Below are 14269 nucleotides of genomic sequence, written 5' to 3'. Positions count from 1 at the left end.
AAAAAAAAAAAAAAAAAAAAAGAGAAAAAGGGTAAAGAATTTAATACAAACATCCAGTGATCGTTGTTTACAGATTCTATGACCTATGGATTGCATCATTTTTAACAGACACCAGGAACCCAAAAAAAGAATAGTTATTCATGACCTACTCATATTCTGGGACAGATTCACGACTTCATTACATTGAATGCGTATCCATGTAATCAGTGTCATAAAAGTAATTACAGTAGCATAAAACCAGTTTGATTAAATGGAAAACTAGTCTGCCTTTCCTTATTTAAGAATTTTTGGGGACTGCGTTATAAAGACTGTTTATGTATTTGTGATTTACATCAAGGTGTCATTTCATTTAGGCTTTACATATATGGAGTAAAAAAGAGAATTGGAGACTACAATCATCACAGTAGCAGTGTACAAATAGAGCTCAGGTTGATGCAGGAGAGAGGAGGATATTGCCTAGCTGATTCCTGCCATATCCCGAAAAGATAAACCCTTAATCGGATCCTTCATTAGCATCAAGTGTGGAAAAAACAGCTCATGCTAGGGATTACTTTGTAAGTGTAGTTACTGGGATAAATTATGCATTGAAAAAAATACAAAATCCCTCAAATTAATCTTTGAAATACATGGAGTTTGACTCTCCACTCTCTTACACTGGAATAAATGAAGAATAATTCCATTTCAGTGACTTAGACAAGTATAGTTGGAGAGGAAATTGAGCTTGCCTGCTCTCCCAGGATTGTGTAAGATTTACATTTTTACAAAGAATTGTTTATCCTTAAAATTTGTACTTGTACATTCAGAGGAAGAACCGTGACCCTGTGTCACAGAGTAGAACCCTTTGACACATGATCTCTACCCGTTTAAATTCAGAATCTTTATGCCATCGTATGGTTTCAATACCAGGTAGCTTAACTTTGCCACTGGCTTTAGTATTTGCAATTTAAAAAAGCCAAACTGGAAAATAAGCGCTAAGTGTTTGGTGAATCTCTGAAATATATTTTGGTTTATGTTGTCACTTTTACAATGTTAAGTTATTCTGCTTGAGAATTAAAATATCAAATTTGTGATTATTGTAGGCAGGCAGAGAAGAATTCCTACTGAATTTCAAACTCTGTCCTTTGATTTTTTTGATGGATTTTCCTAACTTTCCATGTCCATTGTTCAGCTTCACACAATGTCTTGATATATAGTTATGCTGTCAATAATGACAAATTGACTGAAATGTTTTTGTACCTGCCCTGTGGGTCTTGTTTCTAGCAAACCTGCATCATATTTCCTTTCTACTGATTTGTCTTCTATGGGCCACTTGATTATTTTTTTTTGTAGATAAAGGAGTAAGAAAGTGTGTTCCATTGGTAGCTTAGAAAGTCATCAAAGCATCAACAGAAGAGACAGTTTGTTTTTTCTTACTTTTTTTCAGCTAGTTTTATATCCTAGGAGAGCATAACTGAGAAGCAAAATGCAGGAGGCCTGCTGAAGTAGGCATGTACTATTTCATTCGCATTTCTGATCTGAAGGTTATTGAGCTGTCATTACCACAGACAATAGAATCTGAATGGGAATCACTGGTGAACGTTCACCATTTTGTGAAAGCAGGTTGTTATTGATGACAACTGACAAGATGTGAGCCATCTTTGTATGCTTGGGGAGTTTGGGGCCTGTGCTTGTTTGAGTTAGCACACTAATCCCTGCTTCCAGATATCCTTTTGTTCTTGTAACAAGGAGGTAATCCTTTGTTGTAACTCAATATTCACTATTCTGGTCTCTAGAGGAGAATTATATTTTTAAAAAAGCATTTCCATTCTCCTCCCCTTGCTTCTGGGCAACCATGTGGTTCACATATAGGCAGTAGTTAAATCTTTTTTTGAGATCGTACATGCAGATGTGCATATAAGTGTTCTCTCCGTTTAAAGGCTGATACTATTAAAATTGTGTCTTGAGCTTGCATGGCAAGGTTTTGTTAGCAGGGGGGCTACAGGGGCAGCTGCAGTGAGAAGCTGCCAGAAGCTTCCCCATGTCCAACAGAGCCAATGCCAGCCACCTCCAAGACCCACTGCTGGCCAAGGCCGAGCCCATCAGCAATGGTGGTAGCGCCTCTGGGATAACGTGTTTAAGAAGGGCTAAAAACTGCTGCTCAACAGCAGCTGGTAGAGAGGAGCGAGAACGTGTGAGAAAAACAACCCTGCAGACACCAAGGTCAGTGAAGAATGAGGGGGAGGAGGTGCCTCAGGCTCTGGAGCAGAGATTCTTCTGCAGCCCATGGTGAAGACCATGAGCTTTTCATCATATTTTCTCTCTCCTGTCCAGATGAGGAGGAGAGTGATAGGGTGGTTTGGTGGGCACCTGGCACCCAGCCACAAAGCGTTTACCCATTTCTAAAATTCTTGCCTTTTTTTCCATTCCTGACAGTGCCAGATTGATGCTTATTTACACTAGCATTCATTCATACACTGTTTTGAACCTTTTTGTACCATCACATTATCAGCAAGGGGAAGCAAGCCTTGGGAAAAAAAAATTAAATTGTTTCCAGATTAATTAAATTTCCAGAAAATTAAATTTCTCCAGATTATCAGTGGAGAAGATGATCCTTCCCTGCAGTTAGTTTTTGCAGGAATAGAGGGCACGGCAGTGAGTGCAGGCAGACTGGTGACTAGAATGCAGTGAAAATTTGGCGCTGCTTGATTGTCGGAAGAGACCCCATAGAGACACTGCTCTGATCAGTCATAGGTGGAGCCACATGTGCTCTTCAGAGGTGCTTGCCTACCAAGATCTCTCTCTCTTCTGAATGCATTGCTGTGTGTAGACCTGGGCCATGCTATAGTGCTGTCTAGAGCAGGAAGGCATGGGTCTGCAGTCTAGCTGGTTCAGATATGGACAAGTCCAGTCTACAGCAGATGGCTGAAGCTCTGCTCTTCCACAGCTGATTTTGGATGGTTTTAACGTAGGCTGTGGCCATGTTAAACTCTATGGCTGTGATGGAAATGCACAGAGGTCAGCATGCTTATGCTCCATTCTTGAACCATCTCTTGGCATCAAGAGATAGACTCTGTCATCTCAACACACTTGGAAGTAGCTCTACAGAGCTTACAACCAAGTATTATCTTGTGGAAATTTTGAATGTAGCTGAATACATCTAGGGCAGATGTGGGGTCAAGAAGCAGTTCAGGGACTCAGGCTTGGAGAAAATTCTACATAAAAAGCAAAGATAGGGTGTAGTTCAACTTCCAGAAAGGTGGTGGGAAGTATTTGAAGCATACAAAAAGAATCAGGACATTTGGGGAAACTTGTCTTTCCCAGTAGAGACATTAGTAACCATTTTAACAGTATTATTTACCTCCTGCTGCTTCACTGGAAAGAGCAAATTGTAAGTGTAATTTAAGAATGAACCATTTTTATCAAAGCCTGAAGTAAATTACTGGGTTTGTTAAAAATGTTCACACCATCAAATGGGTGATTATTTTTATCCCATTGTTCACAAAGCAGAAACAGAAAAGAACTGCTGCTTCTTCACCTAAGGTGAGGTTGCAAGAAAGAGAAATGTTAGGTTGGGTTTTTGTTGGGTATTTTTAAATGAAACACTTACTTTAGATGTCATTTTATATGCCCTGTATAGAACAGAAGGGACAAATTTACTTCTGCTGGCACATGGAAAGCAGCTTCGTCATACAGCAGACCCCTTGTGATGCTTAATTTGCCTCTTCTTTCTTATATCATTTTGGATGCACTTCATCACTTTTACTGATTAGTTTTAATAAAGATGCACAGAGACTTCCACAAAGTGCCAGAGGGATGTATTTGAGAGATTTCAGAGTCATACCTCTGATACTTTTTGGAGATGATCATCTGAAGCATGAGAGAATATTTCAGAGAGACCTGATGTCCAAGGGGGGGATTTCTGCACAGAAGAGAGGAAAGAAGCAGTTACAGTCCAAGGGGAATGTCTTGGATGGGAAGAGCAGGTGAACTATAGGAAAGGAATATCGTTGTAAATGCTTTTCCGAAAGTCCCAAAACAAAAATGAAAAGCTCTAATTCTGATAGGATTTTTCTTCCCTTTTTCCCTCCTGAAATGCTTTAATTTGTAGTTACATGCTTTACTGCTTCAGTGTTTTAATTGTATTTTTAAAAGTTTATTTAAAATACAGATGTGTGAAGCCGATTTGCAGCACCCAAAATCACCTCTTAGCTGAGAGCCACTTAGTTGCTTTCATCAAAAAAAACCTGCAAATTTTTCTGAGAAGGAAACAAAAATATTGTCTCTGGAAGCTATTCAAAAGACCCTGCTTCTCTGGAAAGAAGTGCTAACTGTTCCTATGGGTTGATTTTTTAGGGTAGGATCCATAACATTTGGTTTATGAAAGTCAAATCTCCCATGACAGGTGAGGAAAAAGGAGGGTGGGGTTTCTTTTGATTTTGTTTTTTGTGTTGGGTTGCTTGGTTGTTTTTTTTTTGCAGCTGCCTAGAAAGCATGAAGTTGTTTTCATTAATAAGACGAGAGTCAGACTTTCTTAGCACCTAACTCACAGAACAAACAGAGCTGGTTCAGTATCTACCAAAGAAAAGACTGATACTGCCAGAATCTTTGAACCCTAGGAAATGCACCTCAACAGGAGAGATTTGCTCCAGAAGCAGAGCACACCTGACTATGTAAGGAGGAAAGCACTTGAGGGTGTTGAAGGTTGTACCATCCAGACTTACATCAGGTGGTACAAAGTGACTGTACTGAGGAGAGGAAATTAGAGGCTGACCAGCAGTCTGCAAGAGAAAGTGTAGCCATTAGGAAAAATTGTAGAAAGTGAAATTTATTAAATGAGAGCTTTTTTGTCTGAGTTTCAGTGTTAACATTACGTAACCTGCTTAAAATATTTACTGAACTTTGCATCAGGAGGTGTGTTTTTCAGCACAAGAGTCTTTGAGTTCTGTTTCAAGTGGTAATCTGACCAATCAGTACTTCAATTTATCAGTATCTGTTGATTAGTCACTCCCCTGTTTCTCACATCATCTTTGTGAATTACATAAAGAGAATTATGGTGGTTTCCTGAAGAATAGCATTCAAGCTAGAGAAAGATAAGACTTATCCAACCAATGTGAAGTTCTCAGATGAGAGGTGACTTTTTCTGTATGTGTTTTCCCTGCCTCTGAAGACATCTCCTAAATCTCTTTAAGGTTTGTGCATGTAGATACACAGAGTTAAAAATACTAAATGATATATGGATGAGTGCAAAGCAGCTGCTTTGATTAATTGCTTCATTGTTTGTGTTTCATACATTTTAGCAAATACACTGTGTAGATCGTATATAATCATGATGTGTCAAGGGCAGGGGTTTTTGCTAGCTTTTGTTATCTTCTTACCAAGAATTCGTATGCCTTAAAATTTATTGTAGTTTTGAGTGGCAGGGATTACGTCTGAACTGCTTTTTTACACCTCTGAATCAAGTGTGTCTTTGTGAGGTCAACACAGGCTTTATCAGTGAAAATGTATTGTGTCCTCTGGGACTGGGCTTCTTTTCAAGAAGATTAATCAGGGACTAGTCGGGGACAGATAAAATCACTCCCCAGGCAGTCACTGAAGAGACCTCCACCAAGTTTGGTAGGCTTTAGTTCACCCCCTACAGCGCTTTAAGTGGAGAATGTTCATGCCCTAAGTGACACTTGATGTATGAGGTAGAAAAATAATAATGTAAAAAAGTAAAGCAACACACCTGAAAAATTATGCCAGCTGTGAAGGGTGGATATCCTGAGCTCCTTTCTGTCATGTTTTCTTTTGCTCAACAGCTTGCCCACCAGGAACCTACAAACCTGAAGGTTCACCAGGTGGAATCAGCACTTGCATCTCATGTCCCGATAAGAATCATACTTCTCCACCAGGAAGCACCTCCATTGAGGATTGTACGTGCCAGGAGGGATATCGTGCTGTAGGACAAACCTGTGAAGGTGAGTGTTTCCATACAGGAACAGAGTACCCCTGGAATGCACAATTCAGTGCTGGGGTAATTTTGTTATTTGTGTTTGCACACAAGGTTTTCTGTGACATTCCAAAACAACAAAAGTACCAACATGCAAGTCAAGTAGCCTATTGCACTCCCGCTAGCGTCATAACTCTGTTGTGGTTGTTTAATTATTTAGCTGTTCACTGTCCTGAACTGAAGCCCCCTGAAAATGGGCACTTTGTCCAGAATGTCTGCAACAACTACTTTAATGCTGCCTGTGGGATCCGATGCAAAGCAGGATTTGATCTGGTGGGAAGCAGCATCCGGCTTTGTCAGCCAAACGGCCAGTGGTCTGGATCAGAGGCTACTTGCAGAGGTATGGACATTGTGTGTTTGAAAAGTCTTGTTCTGTTGGATTAGTTGGTTCTTAATGGTGGTTTTCTCTGCTCACTACATAGTTGGACATGCAGATCTGATCCTATTATAGTCCAAAGGTAAACTCCCGCTCCAGTCACACCATTTCCCTCCCTCTTAAAATGGAAGGCGGACAACTAGAAAATGCAGAGCAACATGTACTATGCAGACAGTCTTTTGCAAGTGAATCTACACACTCCTTCCTTGAACCTCTCTCCACCTAATTTTCATGAGTTTTGTATGTACATTATGTAAATCCAGGGAACATAAAAAGGAGTCAAATATAGAACAAGACCTTGCCACGTGGTGTTTGAGACTATCCAGCAGACTCCAGGCTTAGGTGGGCATTGGCGTTGGTAGACATTAACCATGGAAGAATTCAGTTTTACTTTCTTACAGTTCCTTCTCATGAAAAATAGGAAAGTTTGGGCCTTGGCATGGTCTTCAGAAGGTTTTTGAGTGAAGTTTCACTAAGGAACAACTGGCAGTATCCTAGAAGTTGACTGTAAGAGAATTGCAGCTGGAGAAGAAACAAATAGAAGGTGTGAAAGGGAGAAGAGATGGGAAGGAGCATGCTGAAAAACATTACTTCTAGAGTTCTTACAAGTACACAGAACACAGTTTTCCCTTGTTATCACTTGTCTGTGCCTGAGGTTGGGTGCTTGATGCTCTCAAAGGGGAGCTGCATCTCCATGTAGCCCTGTATGGTATGTCTTCCAAGGAGGGCCTGAAAAAACAGGTAGCAGCCCTCGTCTCCTTAGCAGCCACAGGTTGTAATTCCACATGTTTAACTTGAGTTGGATCCACTTGACATTAGTATGCTGCGCTGAAAGCTAGTAAATAAAAAGTCATCAGTTTGTTCTGTAACTCTTGCCCTGGCCCTTGAGTTCAGAGAAAGAGGCAGGATAGATCCTTGGAGGCATTAGCACTTAGTGCCAATACAGTAGCCACTGCAGCCCTGAAAGAAACCACAAGTCATGGTTCTGAAAGGAGGAATCTGAGCTAGAGATCAGTTCCTCAGGCCATTCTTTTATTACAGCTCACTTCTGTTTACATTACATGACTCTTCTTCAGATAATCCTGGAAAACTTGGACTTCCTTTACAGCTTCCAGTGACAGAACGCAGGAAGGAGAAGCTTCCAATAGAAAATAAATTGCTGACCAGTACCATGAGGGTATCTTGAGAAGTTAGATTTAGAGCTGTTGACTTCCCAGCAGTCAAAACATAGACTGAAGACTTCTCCAGGTAGACTGGGTTATGGGAAAGAGCACCTGCCTGTCAAAGCTTCTGCCACACAGTGTAAAAAATCTGGGGAAAACTGCAGTCAGCCACAAAGACAGGATCCTTCATCGTCACTGTCTATAGAGAAGGGATAGGTTTGAAAAGCTTGAAAAAACTGGAAACTTGAAAAACTTTCTGGAACTTTTAAATATACTCACATAGTGGATGTTGGTGCATGATCTTCCTTTAACAGGGAATTTGTCTGGAAGGTGGGGGAAGAGAAGTCTGCCTTGAGACATTATCTTGATGTTGAATTAATATCCTTTGAAGCATTGAAAGGATATATTTTTGATTTTCTTGTGCCATTCTCCATCATACTGAGGACTTCCAATTTAAAATATATATATATTAAAATCCTACCTTTACATATGCTGGATCTGCTAGTCTTGATTCGCTCAGACTATGAAAGGGAGCAAGATCAAAGGCACAGTTTCTATCTGTCTTGTTAATCCCAGGAGTATTTTATCACATAAATTAGGAAGGAAGAGTGAAGGAAAATCCCTTTGCACTGCTTTGGATTTTGACATTAAACACTGCTCAGTTGCTCTCCTAGCTAAAATCTGCTGTGCTATTGGAAAGTGATTAATGCAGTCATGTCATGCAATTAACAGTGACCCATGAAAAAAACCAACTACAAAGCGTGTATTTAATCCAGAAAAGAGTATTGGGAGAAAACCAAGAGCAAGCAAAATATACCATTGTTGTTGTTTTTGTTGTTTTCACTAGCTTTATGGCAATATTTCTCAGTCATGGAAAATGCCTTATTGACAAGAGGATGTTTTTCTGTTTAATGCATGGAACCAGCTCAGTTACAAGTTTCTGCCAGAGCTGTACTGAGACAATGAGTAAACGTGAACATTGAAATGCTGAGGAGGCAGGAGCACTACAGCTGTGCCATCTTTACAGAAGAGGTGGCTAGACTTACCAGGTAGTGGGAGTACCTTCTCCGTAGGCACATTAATATTGCTGACAGCCTCCTCAGTGCTCTTAATTAATTCACATTTCCTCAGTAACACCATAGAGTTCAGTAACATTTACTTCCTTTTGCCACAGATTGGGTATTAAAGGCTTTCATACAAACTTTAAAAGAGAAAGCCTATTCTCTTCTGTATAAAGCATTAGGGATTCAGCTGTAAGAGTCTTTCTTACTGACTCTGCTGCAGTAAGACACAGCATATTCGGAAGCTGCTCTGAAGCTCAGAGTGCCTCTCACACAATGGAAGTTTCAAGATCTTTTTTATACTCTTAAATGCACCTCCTAGAAGATACCTGTGTATATGCAAGCACAAGAGGAATAGTAAACCTGAGACAGTGGTAAAGCAAAGATATATCAAGTGCATCTGAATGGCTTTCTTCTCTTTCTCCTCTTTCTCCTCTCTATCCTCTTTCTCCTTTTTCTCCCTTTCTTTCCTTTCTTTCCTTTCTTTCTTTTCCAATATACATAGGTCTTGCTACAGGCTTTTTTTTCCACTCAGGTACCATAGCTGTTTTCAAAAAAGACATTATTTAACATGTGCTTTTTGTAGCTTTGAGGGCCTTGTAGTTATTGGCATTTATACAGCTGGCTTTCATTTGAAGCAGCACTGAGGGTATCTGCCCATTTGTTAGTTTGAGGGTGTATAGCGATTGATCTGTTCAGTCTGTGTAGGCATGTCTTGTCTCATCAGTGTGCAAAGTAAACAACTACTGAGAAAGTGGCCAAGTTGGCTTACTTTTGAGTGCATTTAGAGAGGAGCTCGTGGTTTGCCTCCTACATGGTGGCAGCAACGATGGATTAGTTGGTAAAATTGGCATCCCAAACCACAGCAGAGAAGTCGTCCAGGTCTCTGAAGCTGCCTGACAACAGAGCTTGCCCTCCTGGCAGCAAGGTCAACAGACAATCCAGGGAGAAGAGAGTTTAGGGAACTGCAGTCTTCTTGGTTATGTTTTTGAGCAGACAGAGTTTGCTCTTGTGTTTTTCTCCCCCTATAACTACTGAACATACTGAGCAGCATCTGCCAGCTTCAGCTGAGAGCAGAGTTTTCAACCATGTGAATTTTCCACTGTTTTTGGTAAATCAGTAGCCCGTTATTGAAGAGAGGCATTGAATATGTGTCTGCATATTGGGGCTTGTTGTCACCCAGTTACCATACATGTATCATCATCCCATAGTCGCAGACAGGCAGTAGGTGTGTACAGCTTGGCTGTTCGAGGGACCCAGGTGCCAGGCAGTGTGTGTGTAGCTCAGAGCTGTGTCCAGAAGGGAGCACAGAATCACATAATGGTAGGGGTTGGAAGGGACATTGGAGAGCCCCCCTTCCAACAAATGCAGAAGCATAAGATGCTGGCAGAAAGAGCAGCAGAGCTGGAGGCGGTGTAAAGGAAAGTGGTCCTTGTAGAAGAACTTGAGGTTATGACACTGAAACAAAGAACATAAATCCAGGTCAAACCAGTGCTACTACTTTTTTCTTCTTACTATCATTCAATAATTTGGGGATCAGTCTTAATTACAGTGTAGCTTTGTGTTAAATTGTGGCGTCATGCTGTGTGCAGTGTTCGTGAGACATGGCAGGAGAGAGGCCTCTGTGCTGAGCAGCAGTTAGGACTGCCTTCATGGGAAGCCCTACACCTGAAAGGGTCTCTTTTTTCTCAGCAATACCCTAATTTATTCCTTTTCATCTCCAGTGATCCTATTGTCTATGAATGCCTTCTGTTCTTCTTTCTCTCTCTCCCTACCATGATGGGAGAAAGAGTGTCTGCTGTTCTGATCTGTGGATACTCACAGGTGTCAGTGTCTACATCAATACATTCCAGAGTGCCTGAGAATGTTCCTGAGCACTGGGACTGGCATCTACCCTATTAATAAGCCCTTAGCCTCTTCCCTGGTGTTCAGTCAGCCAGTACCAGGCTGCCAGTTGGAAATCCCCCAAAGAACTCTGAGGCATGGCTGGGGGATTAGAAACTTCCAACGACACACACTTTTCCACTGGATGCCATTTGCCTGGAGCTGCCCTGTGTTGAAGACTGATAGACATTACTAGCACAGGCCGCACACTGTGTGCCAGATGCCTTCAATGGCTAGGAACTTTTCAGAGCACAGTTAGTTTGCTAGCCTGGACTTAGAACTTAGGAATTGTGTGCCCAGCATCATACGTGCTATGTAAGACTGTTTCAGGAAGAGGAAGGCACCAAGCCTTTGAAAAAAACTTAGCCCTGTTCCAGCTCTATTCCCTAAATTTGTACAAGCTATTGTAACTAGTGTACAAGCCAGTACCTGTCCCACCCCTGAAAAATTGGGCAAATTAGTGTAGTTCCACTGATTCTCAGTGCTGTAGAGTGAACTGGTGTTTTTTTTCCCTTTGCAGTTCGAACATGTCCCAAACTTTGGGCCCCTGAAAATGGGCAAATTAATTGTTCAACGGCTGATATCTCCTATAAGACAGTATGTTTTGTGACCTGCAATGAGGGCTATGAAATAGAAGGAAACAGCAAACTCACCTGCCAGGGAACCTCACAGTGGGATTCCAAGGAGCCAAAGTGTGTGGGTAGGTATCTGATCACATTCTGTTTGTGTCAGAGTGTTGCCTTTTCTGACATGGAGACACAAGTGAGAAATTCTCCCGAATATCTGGTGAAGGTAAGATAGAAATGATTTACCTGTGGATGTTTTATCAAGTTTTAGAAGCTGGAGAGGGTCAAAGGAATTTGTAAATGGAGGAAGTGGGCAGATTATCATTGTAATCCAGGGCAGAGAGCTAATAACTCTCAATACCTGGTGTTTGCTTCTGGTGAGTGTTAAGGCACTGTCACACAATGTGTTGTAGGAAACATTCAAGTTACAGGTTAAATGTGAACAACCAGGAGTTTGATTACCATCTTAAAGCAAAGCTGACCTCCAGACAAGGACTGAGGTATGTTAGCCAAGCACTCTCAGTGCCAAATAGAGGTGTGGCAGTTGTCGATTTTGATGAACTCCCAGCAGGAAAGAAATGTTTAGGCAAGTTAGGGACTGAGCACCTGTAAGGCAGGATTCAGAGGTCACATCAGCTGCGCAGGGATAGGTAAGCATATATTCCTGTTCCAGAACCAAAGGACTGTAGATTTCAGAAGTACCTATTTAGAACTAGTGACGGGTATTGAATTAACTCAGAAAGGTAAAAGGAAAAAATACAGTAGAAACACTTCCAAGGGTAGACTGCCAAAAAAAGCGCACAATCTTAAAGTCCAGCAATTCCGAAGCTGCCTAAAGTCAGGGTGCAGTATGTGTCGCCTGGGTCTGGTAAATGTGATTCCCATATGGTAACTTGGCTTGAACCGGTGGGGTTTTTTTACTGTTTTACTGCAGGCCTAAAAATGTGGACTTTGCGTGAGACAAGAATAAATTTTTAACTGTAGATATGTTCTCTAAAATGGTGAAAATAATCCACAAGTATTAATTTATCGAGAGAGTTCGTTAAGAGATCCTAATCTTTCTTCTGTTGAAGACACTGGAAAAACTTCAATTAACTTCAAAAGGAAGGGACCCTGAAATCCTGTTGGAAGATTATAATTGGAAGATTAACTGTATTCATCAGTTGAATTCATCCTTCCTAGCTTAGCATTTTGATTATTAAAATCCAGCTCTACTCTGTATCAGAAGATTTCTTCACACCATACTATATTGCCTCCATTGCTGGATTACCCATGGCAATAGCTTATTTTTGCTGAGCTTGAAAATCTAGTATAAAAGTTACCTTTGATTGTCACAGAGGGAAGAGTGTTAGCTGGAAAACTTCTCTGGTGCTTCTTGTTGTGACTGGTGACTAGAAGCAGCTTGCTGAGATTCCTGTTCAAGATAGATGTGTGGAGTTTTATTTCGGGAAGGGTGCAAATCAGAATACTAGTATCTTGTCCTCCTCAAACTACCCTTTGTACTTATTTTCTGAATGTTCATCATTGTCACAGAGGTATTCTCGGTTTATTTTTAGTCTGAACAGCTCCTAACTATTATTTATCATCTGCTACATAAAAGATACCAGAAATCCTGCTGTATTTAGGCACTTCTAATTGATGATTTATTCATTTCCTACCCTCCTGTTAGAAAAAGAAAGTGGAATTGCCTTCAGTGTCATACCTTGAAACAGATTTTTTGGACCCTGGGGTACTCTCCTGGCTCTCTGACTGTTTTTCAGTTGGAGTGCGCATCAGTGCAAAATTTACCATATCTAAAAGTTAGCTCACTGAGACTGTACTACAACCATCTGTAACCATAAGTGACACTATACCATAACATAGCCTGGATTCTTTACAGTCACTTCTGTGAGGTCTGTTGTCATATGCATCTTTTTCCAATAGACTGGAAGTTAATGCAAGTTTGGCTATTACATATGTTTTACATTTTTATGTATCTGCTGAAAAGGGAAGCCTTGTCAGTTGTCCAATTTAAAAAAAAAATATTTCCACAGTCATGTTCTTGTGTTTCTTTCCCCCCTGGCGAAAGATTATTATCCAGCACGTTAAAATTAATGGATTTTGCAAGATACTGTTCTCCTTGCTTTGTTTCTTAGTGGAGGTAAAAACACCGATAGCATCCAGAGTGTTGATGCCACCTAGTGTTGAAAGAATTTCTTCTCCATGCTTCTAATTCTAGAAGCCAATCTAATTGGCTAATTCTTTCCCTGAAACACTGTGTTTGCAAAGGGGTTAAAGGAAAGGGGCATGATTTGCTTGGTAATCTTTTCTGTTGTTACCATACTGAAGTTCCTCTTGATGTTAAGAATTATAATACAGTGCTGTGATTCATCACAGGCAGTTGCAGATGAAAGCCAATTCTTGCCTCTCCTTAGAAATACTTTTTTCTTCTCTCTCTATTACTTTCCTGTGCATATGTCTATCACTCTACTCCTCATGAAGTCCACACTTCCTGAGGCAGTTTGATCAAATTCTGCAATTGAGCACAGATAAAAAAGCTAAGGACACTATTACAGGGGTTTTTTTCTGGTAAAAATCTGTCCCACTTAGAAGAGATTCACTCAGGCTAGATAATCATACCAAAGGTTATCCTGAATGTTTGTCAGACATTTCAGGATTGTGCTCTACTAGGATTTTGCCAGGATAGTTGGAAGTGTCTCAACCAGAAGGGCTGGTACTACTTCCCCAAAAGCTGCAGTTTTATCTGGTTTTCATGCTAACACTATTCATAGCCTTTTTTTCCTACTTCTTTTCTGAGAAATACACATTTTAATGCTTTTACCTTGTCTTTTCATATATTGCTTTTTCCAGTTTCTGATCTTTCTGCTATTTGTCAGTTACCTTCCTGTGGCGAGAAAGAAAAAAGTTAGGGTTTGGGGTGGTTTTTCTGGTGGAGTTGTTTTATACTGCATCTCCAACAGTGTCTGCCTGAAGTGAAGAAGTCTATTAGTGTTTGTGATCTTTGCATCATGTTGAAATGAAGTGCAGTTTTTAATTGCTAGGACACAAGTTCAGTATTGAGAGTTTAAAGGGCAGGAAATACTTAGAACATTTAGACACTTCAGTTTTGTTTCATGCAGAAGAACTAGGTTTCAGTTACCCGCTGCGTATTTTGGGAGAGGAGAGGAAAGTGATACGAAGAGTTCTGAATGTGAATCACTTTTGTGTCATTAAAACATTGCTAAGAGATGAACAGAGCTTTCCCTGCTGTA

The 14269-nt window shown here is 40.6% G+C and overlaps 1 protein-coding gene across 1 annotated transcript in view; it reads left to right on the top strand.

The window, feature by feature from the left end:
- Positions 1 to 14269, top strand: part of SVEP1 (sushi, von Willebrand factor type A, EGF and pentraxin domain containing 1) — a 131896-nt gene that overhangs the window by 41099 nt on the left and 76528 nt on the right. Inside the window, exons 4-6 of the mRNA XM_014956427.1 lie at positions 5778 to 5936; positions 6129 to 6308; positions 10973 to 11152. Of these exons, the coding sequence (XP_014811913.1) occupies positions 5778 to 5936; positions 6129 to 6308; positions 10973 to 11152 (519 nt within the window). The remainder of the gene's footprint in view (positions 1 to 5777; positions 5937 to 6128; positions 6309 to 10972; positions 11153 to 14269) is intronic.

The sequence above is a fragment of the Calidris pugnax genome, unplaced genomic scaffold, assembly GCF_001431845.1.
Source record: "Calidris pugnax isolate Ruff unplaced genomic scaffold, ASM143184v1 scaffold262, whole genome shotgun sequence".
In the NCBI taxonomy this organism is placed as follows: Eukaryota; Metazoa; Chordata; class Aves; order Charadriiformes; family Scolopacidae; genus Calidris; species Calidris pugnax.
This window is presented reverse-complemented; position numbering and strand designations above follow the sequence as displayed.